The 21,495-nt window shown below is 39.1% G+C and overlaps 1 protein-coding gene across 14 annotated transcripts in view; it reads left to right on the top strand.

The window, feature by feature from the left end:
- Positions 1-21,232, top strand: part of MARK3 (microtubule affinity regulating kinase 3) — a 61,542-nt gene extending 40,310 nt beyond the window's left edge. For 2 of the 14 annotated variants that reach the window (XM_039712801.1, XM_039712799.1), the window contains 6 exons: positions 5,056-5,159; positions 9,721-9,885; positions 10,619-10,876; positions 13,236-13,262; positions 17,874-17,918; positions 20,277-21,232. In XM_039712801.1, the coding sequence (XP_039568735.1) occupies positions 5,056-5,159; positions 9,721-9,885; positions 10,619-10,876; positions 13,236-13,262; positions 17,874-17,918; positions 20,277-20,622 (945 nt within the window). In that variant the 3' untranslated portion in view covers positions 20,623-21,232. The remainder of the gene's footprint in view (positions 1-5,055; positions 5,160-9,720; positions 9,886-10,618; positions 10,877-13,235; positions 13,263-17,873; positions 17,919-20,276) is intronic. The other 12 variants (XM_039712813.1, XM_039712811.1, XM_039712807.1 and 9 more) reach the window with 11 other exon arrangements.
- The last annotated feature ends 263 nt before the right edge of the window (positions 21,233-21,495 follow it).

The raw sequence follows: 21,495 nt of genomic DNA, 5'->3' as shown, positions 1-21,495 counted from the left end.
ATTTTACTTTTCATTTAACAAGAGTAAATGTAGGTCTTTTTTCCCTTGCAATGTCACTTCTTTAAGTTACTTCTTAATAGTCTTGAAGTAGTCAGTATTCATAATTACCATTAGTAGCTCTTGGTAAACACATGATTTGGGAATTTAAAAAAAGTAAGGTGAAAAAAAAATAGTTATGTTACTCCTGATATCACCAATCACTCCTTTGTGGCTTCTGTACCGAAGAATTAAATCTCTATTTTTGTTACCCTGTTTTATAGTTTCACATTTACAAGGAGCCACCTAATCTTTGTCCTCAAACATTACTATTTTAAGTCATAGTTATGTTGTTAAGATTATCAAAGAAATGTAGTTCTAAAAACCCTTCAAAGATATATTTCAGCATGTATTCAAAAGGAGTGTGCCTGACTTTTGTCCTTGTGGGCTTCCCCCACCTGCCTCTAAACCACAACAACAACAACAACAAAAAAAAACATACAAAGGAGCAAAAGTAGTGAATGTTCATGGTTTAGCAACAGGAAGTGTGCCAAAAGAAAGAAAATCCTTTGTTCATTTTGGCTTTAACTTGTGTTCTCTGTGGTTTCACCCTCAAAGGCAAAGTTGGAAATCTATTTTCACATAATGCTTCAGTCATGTGACATTTAATTTCTAAAACTTCAGGATTTTGTATTGAAAAACTTCCTCCTTTTCAGAAGAAAAAAATTCTCAGTCCTTTGTTCAACTTGGAATATAACTTTTTTTTTTCTTTTTTAAACTCATCCCACAAAGCTGTCATAGTTCTTTGGTCGTAATAATTAGCACCGTTACTTACAGCAAATGAGAACATAATTTCCTGAGCTGCAGGACAGTCTGAAGCAAAATAAGTGAAATGAAACTTGTTTTACTTTGTTGGCTCAGTGGCTAGTAGTGACTTGGCTCAAGGATATCAGCCCAAGAGTTTCCTTGGAGAACACATCTTCTACTGTAGCAGCTGTTATTCATAAATGTGAACAAGAATTCAGGATTTTAGGAGACCCTTTTTTGTTTTTGCGGTCCTCCACAGTTTCTCTTTGTTCTTGATCAGTCCAGAAACCATTCAGATTTGGTTTTCTCTTAGAAGACAGTTCTTAGCTATTGAATCTCAAAATGGTAGGATAATCAAATCAGTTTTTGTCCTACTTTGGACTTTACTTGGTATTGTATAGTGCCTTATTTAAAAGATTTGTGTCACAGTTACAACATACTTTACATTCAATATCTTTTCATCTGCTATTCTGTGCTGCTCACAAATATTGGGGATCTATTCCAGTAGGCTTATTTCAAATTTCTTACTACTGTACCTGACATAAAATTTCAGCTTGTAACCATATGATGCTTCCCTGACTCAGTGTGCAACTGGTCCAGCAGATATTTTACTAGCAGTGATACCAGGTGGTGAACAGGAAACCAGACTTCTGTTGTCACTCAATAATTAGTGTTTAAAATTGTCTCTTTGCTCATTTCCTGCAGCTGAGAAGGGAATTCTGTTTCTGACAGTGCTGGCAGGCATCTAGAAGGAAAAAAAATATAAGAGTTACCATATTGGCCTGAGGTTGAAAAAAGTTTGAGGTGAAGAGAGTTTCTGTTTTACTGAACACTGAAGTCCTGAAATCTGTAATATGATGGAAAAGCACTGAAGAGATGTAAAAATATCCTATAAAAACAATTAATATTTTCACAGAACAGCAAAAGCAGTGGAACCAGTCCTTGTTCAGACCCTTTGTCAGTTGTGTGCTACTGAGTACCCAAGCATAAAAGCCTGCACTTAAGGATAAGAGTTGTGCTTGGAGAGCAGATAGCTGAGTCTGGGACTGGAGTGAGGGGCTCCAAGCTGTACTTCTGAAGTTGACAGAGTGTTTACACTCTTGTAAACAAAATTGTTCTGCAAGCTGAACAAGTACACCTCAAAAATCTTCAAGTTATTTAGGCAAATGCCAAATTAATAATGAAAACCTGCTACAGACATTGGATAGTTAGCAGAAACTGATATATCCGTGTCTTAATAATTCCTTGTTTGTTTTTTATAGCTTTGGATTTTTTTTCCTCAATGTTGTAATAAAGCTGTCCCAGAACCCTTAGAATAGCTTTGAGAAAACTGGAGGAGGAGAATAGGCGGTACATTTGAAAAGTCATCCAGGACCAAATACCATACTAGTGCTCTTAACTAAATAGATTGGCTCAGTGTTGTACATCAGAAGCTTTTTTTGAAAGTTTTTCATCAGTCCTTCCCCTGGTGTCTCTTAATGGGAAATAGCCTGCCTGAGCAGTGCACACAAGGCTCTCTCTAGGAAAAGAGGACTCAGTGCCACAAATTCATCCTTTGTGCTGTGATTGGACCTTGTGCATATGCTCACAAGTCTCAACATGTGCTGTGCTGTGTCAGCTCCTCCTGCAAAGAAGGCAGACAGTGCCATGAAGATGAACTTAGGCAGTTAACCCTGACCCTGGGAGCTGTCATTCCATCAGGGAATGGGGTGCTGCTCACACCAATTTCCAGGGCTGTGCACCTGTGCTATTTAGTCATGTCCAGAGATTAACAGTCTGTAGATTGGCTGAACAAAAAGTCACAGCTGAAGAACTTCCTTGATGAATCATGAAAGGTCATACACTAGAAAGTGTAAAGGCCCCAATACCAAGACTATTCTTGCCAAAACTGAAATTTGAAACCTTGAAGTGCTTAAATCTCTTCCTCTGACCTCTGAAATCTGAGTCAAACAGGAAAAAATGTATGCTGATGCTTCCATCTTTGCATTTCACAATGAGCTGGGCGAGCGCGCCCTTGCAGTACTCTCATTTCAGATATGAATACCAAAACTTGTCTACTCCCAAACCTGAAAATGAATAGTCTTAAAAGTCTGGTCCAGCACAGAGATTGCAGTCTTGTCTTTCCAGATGTGCAACATGACAATACATTGTAATGTTTTGTGGTGTTTTCTCAAGGGAAACCAACATTTCATGTTCAAAGGGAGCAGGTGGAAAGAAGGAAGCCACTGATTGTTGTGCTCATTTCCTACCAGAACACCAGTGTTGGATATTTTAGGTGCTTCATCCTCTAGTATGTTCAGAACACTGAACAAAATGATCTGCAAATACTAATAAGCAATATTTCACTGTACCATTGGTTTGTGAGGCCTCCAAGAAGTGTCCTGCACAGTGTGACCTCCCAAGAGCAGATAAACAAAACCTCACCTTATGTGCTCAGCTTTCATTGCTGGCATGCTTAGTAAAGAGAGAGGAGTTTATACAGTGAGAAATATCAAAGTGGAAGAATTGGTGGTGGGGTTTTTTGAAATAAATAAACGTATATGAAGACAAAGGATGTATAAGGAATAAAGTGCAAGGAAAGGGCCAGGAAGGCTTCTGCTGATGCTTGGCACATGCTTATCCCTAAGGAATATCTAGTGAAGAATACTTGAGAACCCTTTAGACAGCTGCATGCATCTAACATGTTAATTAATAGTTCTGCAAGTCTAAAATATCCTTTGTCTTTGTACTTTTTAACACCAGGATGTTGTGCACTTCACTGTTGCATTTTAATTTGTACATTTGTGTAAAAAGATGTGTAACAAACAAGTCAGCAGTCTCTTAGACAAGATGGCTTCAAGGTTAAATAGCTCAGGGAATGTGTTGCTTGAGACTCTCTAGACAGCAGATATTTTGCCTTAAGGCACTTCTGGTATTTATTGAGAATACTCCACTTTAACAGTTTTATTTCAGGTTCGGAAACAAAAAAAAGGTTTGGCTACTCTGCTTTTGTGCTTGAACTAGTTTTTCCTTTCTTTTTTTTAATCCTTCTTGCCATGATTCTCTCCTGTGACCATTTATGAGAAACCTTTTCTTAATGCTATTTTAAAAATCTGCTGAGTTTCCCTTGTCCATCATAGCATAATTCTTCAAAGAGCTCCAAAAGGTTGGTTGAGCATGAAGTCCCCTGCCTGATTCTTAGTGGCCCTCCTTACTCAACATGTGCTTATCCAGGTGCTGACCAGTCATTCCCTTAAGCTGACCTCCTCCAAGACTTTCCCCAGCAGTGATGTTTGAAGTTTATAGCCTTTTTTGCTTCCTGCTTTGCCCCGTGATCCTTTTCTTTAAAGAAAACTTTTAAAGGTTTTTTTCTACTTTTTCAACCATTTGCAGTTTCCTGTGTTTTGTTCTTGGGGTGGGGAGAAAAAAAATACAAAGGCTTGCCAGCTTTTACTTCCTCTACGACCTGGGGGTGCATGTGTGTCTGGACCACCCTGCTTTTCCTACAGTAATTGCATCTAACATTTTATAATTCTGTTATCTGTGAATTACCTATAGCTTCTCAGTCGTTCCTGGAAAATTGACCGCCAACTTGGGCATATCTCCACCCTCTTTCTCTGTAAAGACAGAGGCAAAGTAATTCTATTTCTTTTCTCCCCTCTAAAGTAAGGTCTGTAGTTTAAGTTCCCCTGGTTCTCTTGTCCTCAGTGTATTATGCTTGTATTGAAATGTGTATTTTAAAAAATGTCTTACTAAAATTCTCTGCAATTTGTCTCTTATTCTTCCCCGTTTTTAAAACTTGTCTAGTGTTTCATACTATCTTAATATTTAAAAGTCCATGTTTACCTTCCCACTGAATTTTACCACATTTGTTTGTTAAGTCTTTACTTTTCCTATCTTGTTTAAGGGGTATGATTTTTACTTAAAGGAAAATTCTACAAGCTACAAGTGGTAAAGTATTTCAAAAATAGGCTATAAAGACACAGCTATGCAGATGTAGAAGAATGCTGTATATACTCAGAATTTGTAATTCAGAACATTTGTAATTAAAAACTTTAAGGAATATTAATTTTGAACCATCAATATGAAGTACAACAACTTGTTAGAATTATTTTTTCTGACTGCAATATTCCTTACAAATACTAGATGGAGTTTGTATATTAAGTTATTTAATTATTGTAAGTTTTAGAGCTGCATAGAACTAGCATTAAGTAAAAAGCCTTCAATTATATGCAGAGTAACCTCAGAAAAGCCTTCTGTGGGGAATAACAAACCTATGTTTTTTAATTGTAGAATAATACTACCCCTGGAGCAATGACACGGCGCAACACATATGTTTGTAGTGAAAGAACCACTGCTGATAGGCACTCAGTGATACAAAATGGCAAGGAGAACAGGTATATGAAATGTCTTCCTATGGTGTATGTCGCTTGTCTTCACCTTTCCAAAAAAATTCTAATGCCTAATTTAAAAATAAGTGATATTCTAATGTAATTCGTAATAAAAGGTGAGTACAGACAGATCTTTGGTTATGGAGCACCTGTAAGTATGTTGGGGCTTGGGTTTTTTTCCTGTATTTAATTTTATAATCTTTATAGTTAGAATGTAAAAGGAAGTTTCTAATATCTGGTTAAATACATGAAATATTTGTAGCAGCCTTCATCTTAAATCTGTTGTGAACTCCTGTGGCCAAACAGCACATGCTTGCAGAAGAGCCTTGTTCAGTGTCAGACTACAATCTTTAGCCATTCTCTTTTTGTATTTCTTTCTAAACTCTGCTTCACTAAAATTATTTGAAATACCATTTTTGCTGCAAAGTCTCAGGGAGAAGGTAATTTTATCTAAGCAAAGATGAAATGGTGATTCACCATTGTCTTGGACTACCAGTGTTCCTTGCTGATACTGTGGCAGTCTAATTGTTTCCCAGGATTTACAGAACTCTGCTGCTTCCCTCCTCAGGGTATCTCCATATTCTGTGTGAAAACAGAGAAATAACAAATTTCTTTTTAATTTACTGAATGAAAGCCTGAGGAGAGCATGCAGTGGAACTGGAGCTAACCACTCTGTGTGTTGGCACCGTGGTCACATCTACTGCCATCCTGTGAAGACTGAGAAGAGCTGTCAGAAATAATACTTTAGTGAACACAGATATCAGGTATAGAGTAGCAGTTGGGAGGAACACCACCAAATTTCCTGGCTGGCTGAGGTGTTTTAATTTTCAGCCCTTCTTGTCAGAATTTTACTGCTGTCAAAAGATGGTAACAATTAAATAATTAACCCTTGCCAGGAGAGCACTCAGCTGGTACTTAAAAGAATGTGTACCCCCTACTATGCTTCCCAATTTTCTCCAGCCCTTCCTAATATTATGATCTTTTGTTAAGGGTGGGAAGAAAATACCTATTTTCTAACTTGTATTTTTGCACAAATTTTTTTCCTTCCTTTTGGCAGTTGATGAGAATTGTGATGTTGCCTATTCCCTGTTTGATTCCTGGAGCCTAGGGATAAAGAACATGATTTTGACCCTGTCTCTTCCTCCTAGCTTTCTGCACAGGGGAGGAGTCAGGTATAAGCTTGAAGACTGCCAGAAGTGTGGTTGGCCAGCTGGGCCAGCAGTCCCCTGTCTGTGAGGTACAGCACAGCTCTTTGGTGCTGTCCCTTACTGCGTCTGTCTCAGCCTGCACTGGTTACTCCTTGTGCATGTTACCAAGTTGTTTAGGGTAAAGCTCACCATCCTTTCTCTGATTTGATATATTAATAGCTTTTTTCTTTCCAAACACTCTTTGAAAAAATGAATCTTTCTGTCCATAATAGTTTTGATAATTTTTTATTACTTGATTACTTGGTTTAGTACGATTTCTGTGCATCCTGAAACTAATATCTTGCCTACAGTTTCTTTATTGCATTTAAAAAAGCTACTAGATATTGTTTACTAGGAATGCTTGAGATTTAGATGTTCCCTTAATTTGGGAGTAAGTTCATACTCATAAAGAGCTATCTTATGAAGTAATTTTATTTCCCCAGCTTTCACTTTCTCAGGAAACTGATGTTTTCTGCTTTCTTGTATATAGTCCTTGAACTCAAAGTTAAGATTGAGTAGCACTTGACAACTATATTAGTTGTGGTTTACATTCATAATTGGTTATCCTTGTGTAATTTATCTTTTATTGTCAATATGATATTTAAACATCATTAGCTTTTTCTATAAACTAGCCTTATTTGGGTCATTTGAAATGTCTGAGAATTTATATTTGGTAGTTAAAAAATATCTTTATAGCTTTTATCATGCATTTTTTGGTTATTACATTCATTACTTTTTATAGAGGGTTAAAAACAGAAAAGGTAATGAGAATGCATTGCTAATTTATTACAGTTGGAGCCCTTTCATTGTCTGAAATACTTCAATACTAAACTGCATGTTCATTTTGGCACAGTTTCAGAATTACTGTGATTTGGCACAGAGTTCAGAATTTACATCTGAATGTATTTTGTTGCTGTAACTGGATAAAGCATTGACTGGTCACATAAAGCACAGGGACCTTTAATGCAGGAGAAAACAGCAGGGTGACTGATGGGACTGGCTCTTCAGAATTAATCTTTAATGTTACTGTACTCTCAGCTTGGCAGAAAGTAACTCTAGAAACTTGTTCTTTTTTCTTCTCTAAAGTAAGATCTGAAGTTGAACCTGGCCTTTGTACATATCCAATGTTTAGTTAAAAATTACTTCTATGCTTTTGAAGTGTCTGTTGGTGGCAAGTGTTACAGGCTAGAGTAATTGCTGCAATTGGTTTATTACAGATTAGATTTTAGATTTTCCGTAGCTACTCAGATACTGACTGTGACTCAGGGAAAACTTGGGAGACTTCCCATAAAAGGCAAGATGCACACATTTAAAATCTATTTTTTTTCAGTAGAGGAAGTGTCAAAACATTGCTTATTGTGCTTTTATCTTGCACATTGAATTCTGAGAAGGCACTGTTTCTGAAAGTACGAAAACTTTAAAGAATCAATAGTCAGTAGATCTGATCCTGGAGAAAGTAATCTTGAAGACCCATGCCAGGCTGGTAGAAGCCAAGAGTTCTGAGTCTCCCATCTCTGCTTTAACACATTGTGTGGCTGACACAGGCCTTCTGCTGGAGACAACTCTGTTGGCTCTCCTCCAAAGCCTGAGCATTAATTAACGCGCTTGGGAACTCATGAAACGCTCTTCATAATGATAGGCAATTGCTTTAAATCATTTGTAACACAAATGATTTACAACAGCTTCAGATTTTTAATAAGCCTTGGCACTAATTGGTGATTGTTAGTTCACTGTTCCTGTGTTCCCAGGCTAGTAATCCAAAGAAGCTGATTTCTAGCAAAGCATCAGAGGAGGAGAAGGTCCTTTACTGATACCTTTAGATGTCACAGCTTTGGAGGCAGGTGACTAAAAACTTGAGTCTTGTGTTGCAAAACTAGATTCTTTATCTTTTGCAGTAAATATAGAGGAAATGAGCTGGAAGAGCTTGAGAGACTAGTGACCAATTGCGTGACTTCAGGGTATTAGTTTTGAGGTGATTGTTCATTTTCTGAAAATTCCTTAAAACCCTGGGATAATGTAAATGCTGGGCCTGTACTGAAGGCTTCATTGTAAGTAGTGCTTGTAGTTGTCATCCTGATGGATTCAGCATTGTTGAGATGCATGCATGACTGAGATGAAGTTTTTCAGATCCTGAAAAGTTAAAAACAAGCCAAAACCAAGTATGTTTTGCTAAGGATTTTAGCTAGCAGTTCACATGTCTGAGCTGTGTGGTGCTTTGCACTGGTGCTTTGGGAGCCAAGCCTGAGAAGTGGGGGAGCTGACACTTGTAGCTGCACTAGCATTTCTCTCTCCAGAGTCTGATGTACCAAAATTTGGTAACAGGACTTGAGATTTTGTGTGTAACTAAGAAGTAATTTGGAAGTGAACATGCAGTGTCATGAAACTGTCACTGAGAATTATTGATTTCTTAACCTCAAGCAAAATTTCTAAATTACAGCTGTCTTACTTTTAAAGCAAACTTCAGATGATTGAGGTGGTGGTGCAGTCTGAAAGGCCCAAAACCTCTTGTTGCTTCTCACTTTTCTCCTATCCTTATCATTACTAGATAATGTGAAGGCTGCAAAGACTATTTTGGCCTAAATAAATAAATAAATTTAATGCTCCTATTTGAACATACCATGCAGCTGGCAGCTTACTGGCCATTCTGCTAAGACAGTGCTCTATACTTTCCTTCAGAGCCTGAATGGTGATTTGGAGAATTTATTGTTCATGGTCAAAGCAATACAAGATGCTCTTCAACAGTCATTCTTTCTTCAGAGAGCAGCAAGCATGTTCAGTGCCTACTACACATACTGGTTCATTATTAGCAGCTTTTTTCTTTTGGCCTCTCTGGAGCTGTTAAAGATCATGGTATTTTTGGTTTTGATTGTACCTATGAAGTCTCTCAGTTATCTGATGTAGATTTGACAGCTTGCCCAGCTTTCACTAATTTCTTTTAACATGGATATGTTCTGAAAAGAAAGGATTTTGCTGTAGTAATGGAGCTATCATGAGTCTTTTGGAAGGTGTATTTGTGGGGGTTTTAATGCATTGTTTACTGTTAAGAGCAATACAAGTTACATCAGTGCTTTATCGTAGAGCTTTGGCATAGAATTCTGATATTCAGGTTCTATACATCAAGGAGGGTATCACTGCAAACTAATGCTAATGGTAAGAGCATGGGCACTTACAGATGTCCAGTGCCATGTAAGGATGCTTTTTAAGGGGAGTGTAGGGCAGTTACTGCTGTTACATAGAAGAGGAGGGCTGTGAGAGTTCGTGTTCTTTGATAAACCAGTTAATAGAAGGAAAAGTTTGCTTTTTTTTTTCTATGCAGTAGTTTGTTGTTGGTCCATCATGCTCTTCTTTCTGCCTCTGCCTGAACCCAAACCCCCTCGCAGCCTGACAGAAATGTTCGCTTACGCAGCTAGCCCTGCTTCAGTTTGTACCACATCCTTCTCCAGTGTTCGGCTGCGACATCAGAAGTCGATGTCCATGTCAGCCTCTGTGCACACGAAGATGATGTTGCCTCCAATAGACAATGGCGCAGATAACTTCAGGCCTATGTAAGAACCAGAAATCGTTGTGACACTAACTTATACCCACTGCTTCTTAACTTTGTGCTGTGGAATTTTAGTCCTAGATTGTTCTAGTATATTTTGCCCACAAGATGTGTGTTTCCTCATTTTTTTAGTCTCGTTTACATTTGTCTTGTGGTGTGTCAGGCTGTCTGTGACATAATCCTGCAATAGTGAACCTTAATTTTTTCCTATTGTTAGGAGTATTGGACATTCCCTATTGTCAAAGTCTGTGGGAGACTTTAACTGTGTATCCTGAAGGACTTCACTACTTGGAGCGGTTCGCTTGTAGAGAATTTTGTGTAGGATACTTTCAAATTAGCAAGACTTTCAAAGATGTATGTACAGAATGTGGAGGGAGAGACATTAAAGTTACCTATTCTCTTTCCTGGGAGGAAACTTTACTGGTCTATTCTTTTATCAGTCTTCTCAGCAAAACGCTGTAGGCCTGGTTTATCTGGTCTTTTCCAGGATACTCCTGTTGCACTTTTCTGCCTATGTAGGTTTCTGTTTCGGCAGCCTCTTAATCCTAACTTCTTACGAGTTTTGATTCCATACAGTGCTGTAATAATGTTGGTATTTCCAACCTTGGCCTATATAAAAGTGTCTGCTTATGCTTTACTGTAGAACGTAGTGTTGTGTGTTTCCTGCTGAGCCGCAGTGCCCGTGCGAAGGCGTTCTAGCATTGGTTGTTTTTCTTTTGTTCTGTTTTCTGCCCTAGCACCATTCCCGATCAGAGAACTCCCGTTGCTTCAACCCACAGCATTAGCAGTGCGACCACCCCTGACCGTATTCGTTTCCCCAGAGGAACGGCCAGCCGGAGCACGTTCCACGGGCAGCTGCGCGAGCGCCGCACCGCCACCTACAACGGCCCGCCCGCCTCGCCCAGCCTGTCCCACGAGGCCGCGCCGCTCTCGCAGACCCGCGCCCGCGGCTCCACCAACCTCTTCAGCAAGCTCACTTCCAAGCTAACCAGGAGGTAAGCCTCTTGAAACGCTGCTGCAGCATGTCTGCCTTTTCTTTCCTTTTTGTAGTAGAAATGCCTCCTTGCTTAGGTGATTTTTGTCCACGTTCGCTGATTGATGGCTGAAGTTCTGCGACTTTAAAATGCAGTTGGCTGTGATTTTTTTCTTAGGTCTGTTTTGGTTACAGAAGCCATTTGTTTTTGGGAGTTGAGTCAAATGGGATTAAATGTGAGGCAGTTTGGTCTGTGCTGTGTCGTCTGTGCTCTTCAGCCTCATGTCTGAGGTACGAATGCTGCGGAGATGAAACATTTCAGCTCAGCTGAAAAGCTGCTCAGTGGCTGCATAGTCCATCAGTAGATGGCATAAACTAGGAGCCCAGTCTAGGTATTTGATGTAGCATTAGCAGCTCAGGTTGTGTTTCCCAGTCACTTAGTCCATCAGTGTTTCCAGCATAACCTTGCTGGCAACACAGAAATAGAAATACCACAGGTGAAAGGGTAGGGGCAGGAGACAAAAGCTTCTGTTGGCAGTAGTGCTGTCACAGGCCATCTTAAAATAATGGCAATATTAGTGTTTCAATCTAGGCAGGAGTCTGATCAAACCCTAAAAAATTTATTCCTACTTTGGCCTTTAATTCATGTGCAGATTCTGTGTTAGGTGTGAAGGTGTGGTGGTCCAGCCAAAGCCAAGCTTCAGCAGGTCTTGCTCCTGCACTGACAATTTTTATTCTAACTGAACTTCTAGTTTCAGATCTACATATTATTTAGATTAGTTACTGCAAACCTTAAAATTGAATATTGTGGTTTTTTCTTCTCTGTTTAAAACCTGTCAGTTCCCATACCACATACTTCAGACCATTGATCTCCACAACTTGCATTTGCAGAATTGAGGGCTTGTTTGTCTTTGCTTTCAGATAATCATCAAGCTTTTGTACACTCCTTATCAGGTGAAGTTTTTTGGACAAGTTCATTCTGATCTTGGCCTGCTAGCTTTTGTTTTAAGCTTATACCACGTCAGCAGCAAGCCATTTCCTTCCTATGGATGCTTCCCTCTCAGTATCACCTTTGCAGTCTCCCATTCCTACAAAATAAAGCTAAGCCATGCTCCAGTTTTTCACAAATGGCTGATTTCAGCTTAGAGAGTGAATTTCTTAAAAAATGTAGAAGTTGCTTCTTTGCAAAACAAGAACATGAGAGTCTAGCCTGTGATAAATGTTTTAATTTGCTCAGTTTTCTGCCAGGTAACACTTATCTGGGAAACACTGTGCTGTAGGAAATTTGGTTGGGTTTTTCCCCTTCTTTTTATGTTGAGAGAGAGAGAAGTTTAATTTGAATATTTTTAAGTGTTAAGCCATCTGCTTTATGTCAAGTGAAGTCTTAATCAGCCACATCCTTTTGGCACATCTTTCTTTCTGTACTTTTGTTTGTAATATCCTTACTTAATTTTCCATTTGACGTTCCAAATGTGAACGCTCAAACTGTGAACATGCAAACTTTTCACTCAGTTGTTTAGGCAGCATTCAGACTTCTATCATTACTTCAGGGTTTCAACTTCTGCAGTGCAGTGTGGTTTTCTTGAAGAAGTCTTTCCCCACGACTTTTGACAGTAGTTTAAATTCCATCTGGACTTGATTAAATGACATGCAGTTGTAACACAATGGCACAGTTACAGATGATTAGTTTGCTCTTGGAGGATCTCTTGCAGCTGGGGCTCTGTTATATTCAGTGCTGTACAAACTACTGAGGAGGTGGATAGTGCCACTGAAGGACATGATTATGTTTCTTCCTGTTAAATTTTTTTTAACCTTATTAGTCATTAATTTATTGTAGCATTCTCTATGGGGAATCAGAATTCTTTTGGTTGTGAACTACTTATGTTCTGGTGTAGCCAATTGTTACAGCTTCTGCCACTAAAATGGCTAAATAATTAAGGCAATTTTTAGCATAACATAGCTGACCTAATGTTATGAAGAAAGGAAGAAACCTAACTCTGAAGATACTCAGGATATAATTACGGTAGTGTTACTGATTTTTGCTTTCCATGGTAAATATATGAAGAAAATCCAAACATATTTTTACCTGACCTTGCAGATTTTGAGTTTTAAAGTGTTTTGACACCAGTACATATTTTACTGAAATTATTTACAGAAATACTGGTTACATATTTCCCAGAAAATGTTGAAAGTAACAGTGCCAGGAGTTTGATTCTTCAGCCCCTAAAAATCATCTGCCTGATCTGAGAATGTATTTAATTGTGTAATTTATTTGTGCATTTAAAATGAGATTTTTTTGCATGTTTCACTCTAAATGACTTTTTCAGTTTATTTTGTACAAATTTTTTTGTTAATTATTATTTTGGCTTAATTTCTTTTAGAAACATGTCATTCAGGTTTATCAAAAGGTAGGATTTATTTATATTTAAAAAAAAGTGGCTCCTGCAATTAACAAAAGATTTGGCTTTTCTAGCCTTGGTTTTCTGAAAACTAAATTTCCTGCTGAGAACTAAATACTTTCTTTCTTCAGAGGAAAGCATAGAATAAATCCATTAACTCATGATGATACCTAAGAATCTGTGGCACCATCTGTGTTGTATAACAAGATGCTAAGCATGCCTTGTGAATTCTTCTTTCTTTGATAGAGTTGGTAGTGCCAAAGTAATTCTGTTCTCTGTACTAATACACTTAGCATGCTTATGTTTGAAGAATGAGGTGTTTGATAACAATGATGAAAGTATAAACAAAACATAAGGTTGCAAGCAAATAAAGGTAAGTGTTGTTAAATTTATGTTATCTCTCTGTTTTATGATATTGAAGAGAAAAAAAAGGATTGAAGCATTGCCTGCAGCTGAGCACAGCTGTGAGTTGAACAGTTTTGTGTGGAAGATGGAATGAAGATTCAATAGCTGTATATTTATTTTAAAATGGGGTGCATTTGTTGAAGTGAGTTGCAGCTGAAATGCAAATAGAGCTCTTCAGTTCTAAACAAAAAGTACAACATTTATGCAAATGTATCAACAAAAGGGAAAAGCTCAGAAGTCTAATTCACATTTCAGGCCAAAGGATTGAATTTAGTTTTGCAATTTGGAAACGAATCAAGCTGCTATATTTCTGATTAATCCATTATAATACATTAAAATTGCTTATACAATTTTGATGTGCAGGTAAATTTTCCAGTAGCGTTTTGTAATAGCCTGTTTAGTTGTACCACATCTTGGAACTTCTTAGAGGGTGGTACTTCCAGTTTCCTACTGCTGATCAAAAGCAGGGAGATGGGGCCAGAAACCAGGATCTGTTTTAACCTTCAGAATGCAAGGCTCTGCTTGTGACTGTAATTTGGAGTTAGACCATTTCAAGGAAATGCTTAGATTAGGGAGTCCTGACATATGTAAATTGCTGCCTGAATGTGGATTTATTATGTACAGTGCAGGGCTAAAAGTACCCTACCTGATGAACTGAGTAAATGCCATGCCATGGTGATAATAATCAGTGCTCTTCCAAACATGTCCATGTTTGGAACTGGTGTTGGTTGGCTTGGCTGGCATTGTCACAGCTGACTTGAGAAAATGCAACAGCTTAGTTAAGGAAAGAAACCATGCCACTCAGCATAGAGCTGGAACTGAGCAGTGACAGTGGCTTTAACCCAGTGTGCATCATCAGCTGTGGGGTGCAGGCCATTTCTACAACAAAGGACTGTGACCTGTGCAAACCCCCACAGCTGGATGCATTCAGTTTGTTCAGAAGATGAGAAATGCTAATATGAGTACAGTTTTCAACTAGAAGGGTACTGTTTAAATTTGAGACTTTGGGTAATTTTTAAGTAATTTTTTTTAAATTACCTTTGACTTGAGGCCAGGAGTCTTAGACCATGGTGGAAATATCTGCTACAGCTTCCATGAATGTGTCTTTTTGAATAAGAAATTTGTTAAGTGTTACACGACTTGCACAGGAGCAGTGTGCTTTTTAAATTCTGTTTTAAGAATGTGTGGTGCCCCTCCATACCTGATCTGTATGTAGGTACAAAAACTGAAAATGCTGGGGCTTTTGGCAGTTTCTCCTGGCTATATTTGCTATGAATCCTCCCTGAGCTCACTGTCCTTGTTGTTCTGAAAGAACTACAGTAGCCCAGCACGTATAGCTAGTGCCACAACATCAGTTCTAGGGAGCTGAATGAAAGTAGATGATCAGTCACTCCTTGTTAAACTGCTGAGTTTTAATATTGTGCTCAGTACACAGAGGTATCAAATATATATATATGTGTGAGTGTATATATATATATAAATCTTGTACTATGCACTGTCTTTGCCAGTCTGCATATTGTGGAAGTCTTAACTTTTTTTTTTCTCTGACAGCAAAAATGACTCAATGTTCTGGATTTTATTGCAGCATCATTTCTCCATTTCCATAAATTGATCTTATTTTATCATCTTGCACTTTTTGTTGATTTTCAGTATCTTTTTGGACAGTTTTCTTTGTGTTTACTTGGATATTTAAAACAGCATACAAAGATGTAAAGAACAGGAAGCACAGCATAATCTGGGACAGATGTGTGGAAACAATCAGATTTGTGAAAGCCCTTCTTAAACCATAAGGTAGATAATGTATAGGCATGGCATGACAAATGAGAACAGAATTTGTCTATGCATTTGTTCCATTCTCAAGACCAAGAAGCATCTTGGTCCATAAAATCAGTTAATGTAAAACAAAAGCAAAAGCAGAAAATTTAGAGCATAAACTAGCACAGAAGTGAAGATTGTATTAGCAAATGAGGAGGCCTCAGGGCTGCATCTGACTCACAAACCCCAACCAGAGCAATCCTGGCAGTACAGAAAATGCCTGTTCCCAGTGCTGGGCTGTAGAGCTGGACCATAACCATGTCTGCCATGAAGGAAGGAGCACCTTGAGAGACTGGCACAGCTCTCCTAAGCTTGGCATGATGGCTCACATCTGAGGTTCTGTGTCACTTTATGCAGCTCCTCCTGCTCAATGAATGGAGTATTGATGCATGGAAAAACTGAGCAAAGTGAGGGTTTTCTGAGAGGCTTCCATGAAAATGTTTATTCTTTCAAAGTGGCAGGTATATTCTAAATAATGACCTTTCTTAGATTTAGAGTACAGTGGTTTCCAAACGGAACACTTTGGCTTAATTTCAAACCGAAAAGTGTGTTAGAACATCACTAGGGATTTTTCCTTACAGACTTTTCTGGACAGATTCCAGCAACAGTAAGGCTGTTCATTGTTGGGGAAACTGGTTGTGCTCCCATTTTCTGCAAACTTTGGCAAGCTTCAAAACAAAACACCAAAAACCCAACAAAAATCTGTAAATGTTTGCAGCTCTTAAAGCTGCCATCTTCCACTTCCTAGGAACACAGAAGGTTCTCTGAAGTTTAAGTACTCTTAATTCTTCGGTTGAGGAGTGTTTTCTAACTTGATGGTTGCTTTAGTAAAATAATCATCTGGAAGGGGAGGATCTGTTCAGTTGGTACATGGGGTGGTTCCATCTACCCCTTTTTTGGTCCTGCAGAGCTCTCAGAGGGGATGACTTCATGCTCTTGGTATATATAGGCATGAAAAATCTTTTTCCACCTTCTCTTATATCCACCATGGATTAGCAGCACGAGATCTCATGAAAATAAATTCAATAACTGCCCACTTTGCACTGAGACTTCCAATTGCCTTCTTCTAATTTTTTCTGCATCTTTTTTGCTTACAGCTGTTCATTTGCCAGCGACATTGTCCCTGTTGTACCACGAGCTGTGTGGTACCTCAGAGAGCAGGGTCCTGCTCGGATGCTGCCATGACCAGCAGCTCTCAGCTGAGCAATTTTGCACCCTGTAAAGTGCAGTTGCTTTGCAGTAGCCCCTGAGTTGAATTTGCGCTGGTTCTGTGGCACATGCAGCCAGTGCTGCCACCCTGCTCCTGCTCCCCTGTGACACAGAGTGCCAGAGTCACCTTGCAAGGCTGATCCCTCACCAGAGCTCTCAAAAGGAAGGAAAGGAGGAAATCACACCTTGTAACACCCCACACACCCTGATATAAATATCACTCTGCATCAGAAAATAAGGGTACTGTCTTACATTCCTGTCCCTAGACACCTGCCACCCAAACTGCAGTGCTTGTGTTGCTCAGGGAAGCCATGCACTGCCTTAGTCTGGGTGAAAGCAGGTACAGGCAGCATCCCCCTGAGCAGAGTTAGTGCTGATATGTTGAACCATCCTACTCAACAATGGGAAGGTAGAGAAAGATAATTTCCCCTTAATTCTTCTTGACCCTGGGCTTTCAATAGATGGTAGTGACCAGCAGTGGAGCCTTAAGCACTGCAAGAAGACAGAAAGCTTAAGCTTGTTCTTGGGTGGGGAAGATGCACCAGTGTGGAATTACTAGCATGGAGATACCACAGCTTGAGAAATCTTGGATTTGCCTCTTCAAGCTCTGTTAAAATGTATGTGCATCTTCTTCTTTTGCATTAAGGTATTTTGGTATTGTTGGAACACACAGATCTGATGAGCATGCAAATACACAAGGTTATCAGACTTGCCTCTAAATAGTTATGGGGATTTTTTCAAATATATACTTTATTCCACATAAAACTTTTAAATAACATTAGCCAAGTAAAAATACTTGGGAGTTATTTCTCTTTTAAGAGGTATTTAGCAAATAATACAGTCACTTCAATATGCTTTGTAACTTTAACATTTTCTGCTTTTATAACTTCAGATTTATTCCATGAGTTCTACAGATTTAATGCATAAACATATACTAAACATATATTGTTAAAATTAGTTATGGTCAGTTTAAAAACTATAGTTTATAGGCTTCCATTTGGTTTGACAATATGTTACTTTCTGAGTTTGTCCTAACCTACCAAGTTCTTTACATCTTTGTTGTTTTGTATTTTAACACACCTTTGGTATGATTGCAGTATCTTTTAGCAACTACTCAGATATTATATATTGTAGTGTAAGATTTGTCTTCTCTTTCCCACTTCCTTTTGCTTCTGCATTCTTTTCATTGAGGCTCCCGACTGAATATGAGAGGAACGGGAGATTTGAGGGCTCAAGGTGAGGGTAAAATTTTTGTTTAAAACATTGCTTAGGTGAGTTTGAACCTTTCTTCCCTTGATTATGTGGCATAGTGGCTTCAGGCAGCAGCTTTTTTTTTTCATGTAAGTCATTGGAACTAAACAAAGAAGCATTTCTGTCTGCAAAACAGCTATTAAAGCACTGACTGACTTGGTTCTAAACTTTCATCTTTCCTGTTGCCTTTTTCCTTGTGTGGTTTTTCTTTTTTTTTTTTTTTGCATTTTAGTCATTGTAATTTGCTGTTGTCGTGTAGATGTGTAGATGAGTGGTCTCTAGTGAGGCTGCAAATATGTGGAATAACCACTGAAAGGTGATAAGATATTTCTCACCTCCAAAATCACAGGCAGTTAAATATTTTTCATCTTATACTCTTCTTGCAAAATCAGCATATCAAAAAAAAAATCAGAAATTATCAAACTGCTGGGTTTGCCAACTGTTTTCAAGTAGAAAAAGCTTCCAAAAATAAAATGAGCATTGAATAAAAGTTGGGGTTTTCCCTGGCCCTTTACAGCCTTATTAAATTAAAACCTTAAAACAGAATACTCTTTAATTTGTGTGATGAGTTTTGTAACATCTGGCATATCACATTGCTTAGTCTTATGACTCTCACAGTCACAAGAAATCTTTTAATAGAAGAATTATGAAATAGGTTATATTTGAGAAATATATTTCTTTAGTTGCGGCCTTGCTATCACTTTTTGTTTAACTTTTTCACATTTGCCTGCTTAATGGTAGTAGAAATAAAATGTGGTGTAACCATTGCTATCTATTTCAAAGAGCAGCTTGGCTTAATATGGAGGCTCAACATGAGACCTAAACTGCACGGTTGGGGGAGAGTTAGGTTACCTAATAATTAAGTATGACAGTCAATATATTTAATTAAATTTGAAGAGGTGACTGGCAGTATACAAATATTCACAAAGCAAATCTGTGCTTTGTCCCTGGAGGTCCAAATGTAGTTCCTTATTCTTTAGCTGCATGACTACTGATTTTAATTTAAGTAGAAGAGTGATTGCAAACTAGAAATTTCTGGAACATTTCACAGAATCACAGAATAATGAGGTTGGAAGAGACCTCTAAGATCATCGAGTCCAACCTATGTCCTAACACCTCAACTCAGAATCTAGACTACAGCACCAAGTGCCACGTCCAGCCATTTTTTAAACACATGCAGAGATGGTGATTCTACCACCTCTCTGGGAAGAGCATTCCACTACTTTATTATTCTTTTGGTGAAAAATGTTTTCCTAATATCCACCCTATACCTGCCCTGACGTAGCTTTCTTTCCTTCATCCTGTTTAACTTCACTTACCCATACCAAAAGAAAAGCTTTTTTATTAAAAAAAAAAAAGAAAAAAGTTAGAGATTTGGGAAACACACCCTCAATATTTTGTTCTTCATCTCTGAAAAGTGTGACAGTAATGGTACCCTCTCACCATCTTTACCAGCTGTGTTGAGGAGGTGTCTAACAGTGACTTCCATCTCTCTTTATGCACATCCCCCTCAGAGGCACTTAACTGCAGAGCTTGTAGCTGCAGAAGATTTCATCGCTGCCTCAGTCAGTGGTTGGTATTTAATGAGTTACTGACCAACTCAGGAGGAAGCATCTCCTCTCTGAGGCAGCCCCCAGGGTTGCAGCATGGTGTGTCCCTAGGGATCATCCCAAACATGCCCCAGCAGGAAGGCCAGAGTGTAACTGAGCCAGCCCAGCTCTGGGGGCTCAGGTTGACCCTGGGCAGCAGGTGGGTGACCCTGTTCCTGCTGTCCTTCCTTCTGCTTGCAGCCAGCTGCTCTGGGGCTCCAGGAGCTCCCAGGGCTCTGTCTCCTGGCTGCTGCCCTGGAGGAGCTGCAGAGGAACTCCCAGCACCTTTGTGCATGGGCTCACCCCATTCTGTGTAAGTGGGCACCTCCCAGGGCCTGGGCTGGCCACCTCCTGCCACAGGGAGCTGTTATTTCAATGTTCCAGAAACTTCTAGCACAGAGCTGGTGTTTCAGCTGCCCACGTGGCCCGAGAGTAGAGTTTTGAGCAGAACCTGCCTTAAAATCAAGTTGTAGGTGCTGCACGTAGTTCTGCCTCCAGAAGGTCGTTGCCCCCGTGCTCCTGAATCCAGTGAGTGCCAGTTGTGTCCCACCTCGTGCCATTCCTTCCTTCCAGCCCCAGCAGCTACAGCTTTCCCCTGTGTGTGTGTTCAGCAGCTGGGGCAGCGGGGCTTGGCCACAGCTGGAGCCTCCAGGGCTGCTCTAACCCAGGTGGTGTGTGTTCAGTGGTGGCTTCACTAAGGTGGCCCCTGGGGAGGGCGGCTGGCCCTGCTCACTCCGGAATTCCTGTCTTTCAGCCGCAATGTAGCTGTGGATCAGAAGGACGAGAACAAGGAAGCCAAGCCTCGGTCGCTGCGTTTTACCTGGAGCATGAAAACCACCAGCTCCATGGATCCCAATGACATGATGAGGGAAATCCGAAAGGTCCTGGATGCCAATAATTGTGACTATGAACAGAGAGAGCGTTTCTTGCTTTTCTGTGTCCATGGAGATGGGCACGCAGAAAACCTTGTACAGTGGGAGATGGAGGTGTGTAAACTGCCAAGACTGTCCCTGAACGGAGTTCGCTTTAAGCGGATATCGGGAACATCCATAGCTTTCAAAAACATTGCTTCCAAAATTGCCAATGAGTTAAAGCTGTAACAAGAAAAAAATAGTTAAGTTGTAAATTAGTTAGCAATTTAAAGTGTTTTTGAGAATTCCGATGGAAATGTATAGAATAACATTTAGGCAATAACTTCTGCATCCTTCTGAATAGTGATATTAAAAAAAAAGCTGCTGAGCTGGGAGGGAGAGTTGGACTTTTTTATAAGTGCACTACAGCATTAAAGTTGCCTACTATGTAAAATATTACCCCTTCTGCTTTATTTCCATTGCTCCTAAGTCTTTGACAACAAATTGAAACACAGAATATATTCATTTAAATATGCCTCCTGTTTGTGTGGATGTGTGAATGTACAGTATGTGTGTATAATATATAAAGTATTATATGTAAACAATTCATTTACAACATCGAGCTGTACCAGTACCTCTTTTTGGGCTAATTTTGGTGCTAAAAATTGAAATGGCCAAGGAGGAAACACTTGAGTTAATATTTAAAATGACTGAAGCATTAACCAGTAAACGCAGGTTTACAGTTCACTGCTGTGTTAAGAAAAAAGTGTGTGAAGGGTTTGGATTTATGGTTGTTAACATTATTAGTCCTGTTTTCTAAGTAGATCTCATGAGATAATTAAAAATTCACTTCTACTGAGTAAGTCTTGCATTATATTTTGCCCACCTATTTATTATTTAAGTCTGAATCAAATTTTAATAATGTAGTTAATTTGTGCATTAATATTTGGGTAAACGCTTCCATTCTTCTGCTTCTGCTAAACTACTAAAACTGTACCTTTGTCCTTTTGGCTTATGAGTATTGATTGCAGCTGAGAACATTTTCCTGTTGTCCCTCTAGGGAATGAGGCAGTGCAAAAGGAGGTGCTAATTGCTGAGTAGAGGTTTTCTTTCAGAGTTAGA

This window comes from Passer montanus, unplaced genomic scaffold, assembly GCF_014805655.1.
Source record: "Passer montanus isolate IOZ18808 unplaced genomic scaffold, ASM1480565v1 scaffold27, whole genome shotgun sequence".
Lineage (NCBI taxonomy): Eukaryota > Metazoa > Chordata > Aves > Passeriformes > Passeridae > Passer > Passer montanus.
The sequence above is the reverse complement of the archived record's forward strand: the minus strand, read 5'-3'. Positions and strand labels throughout refer to the sequence as shown.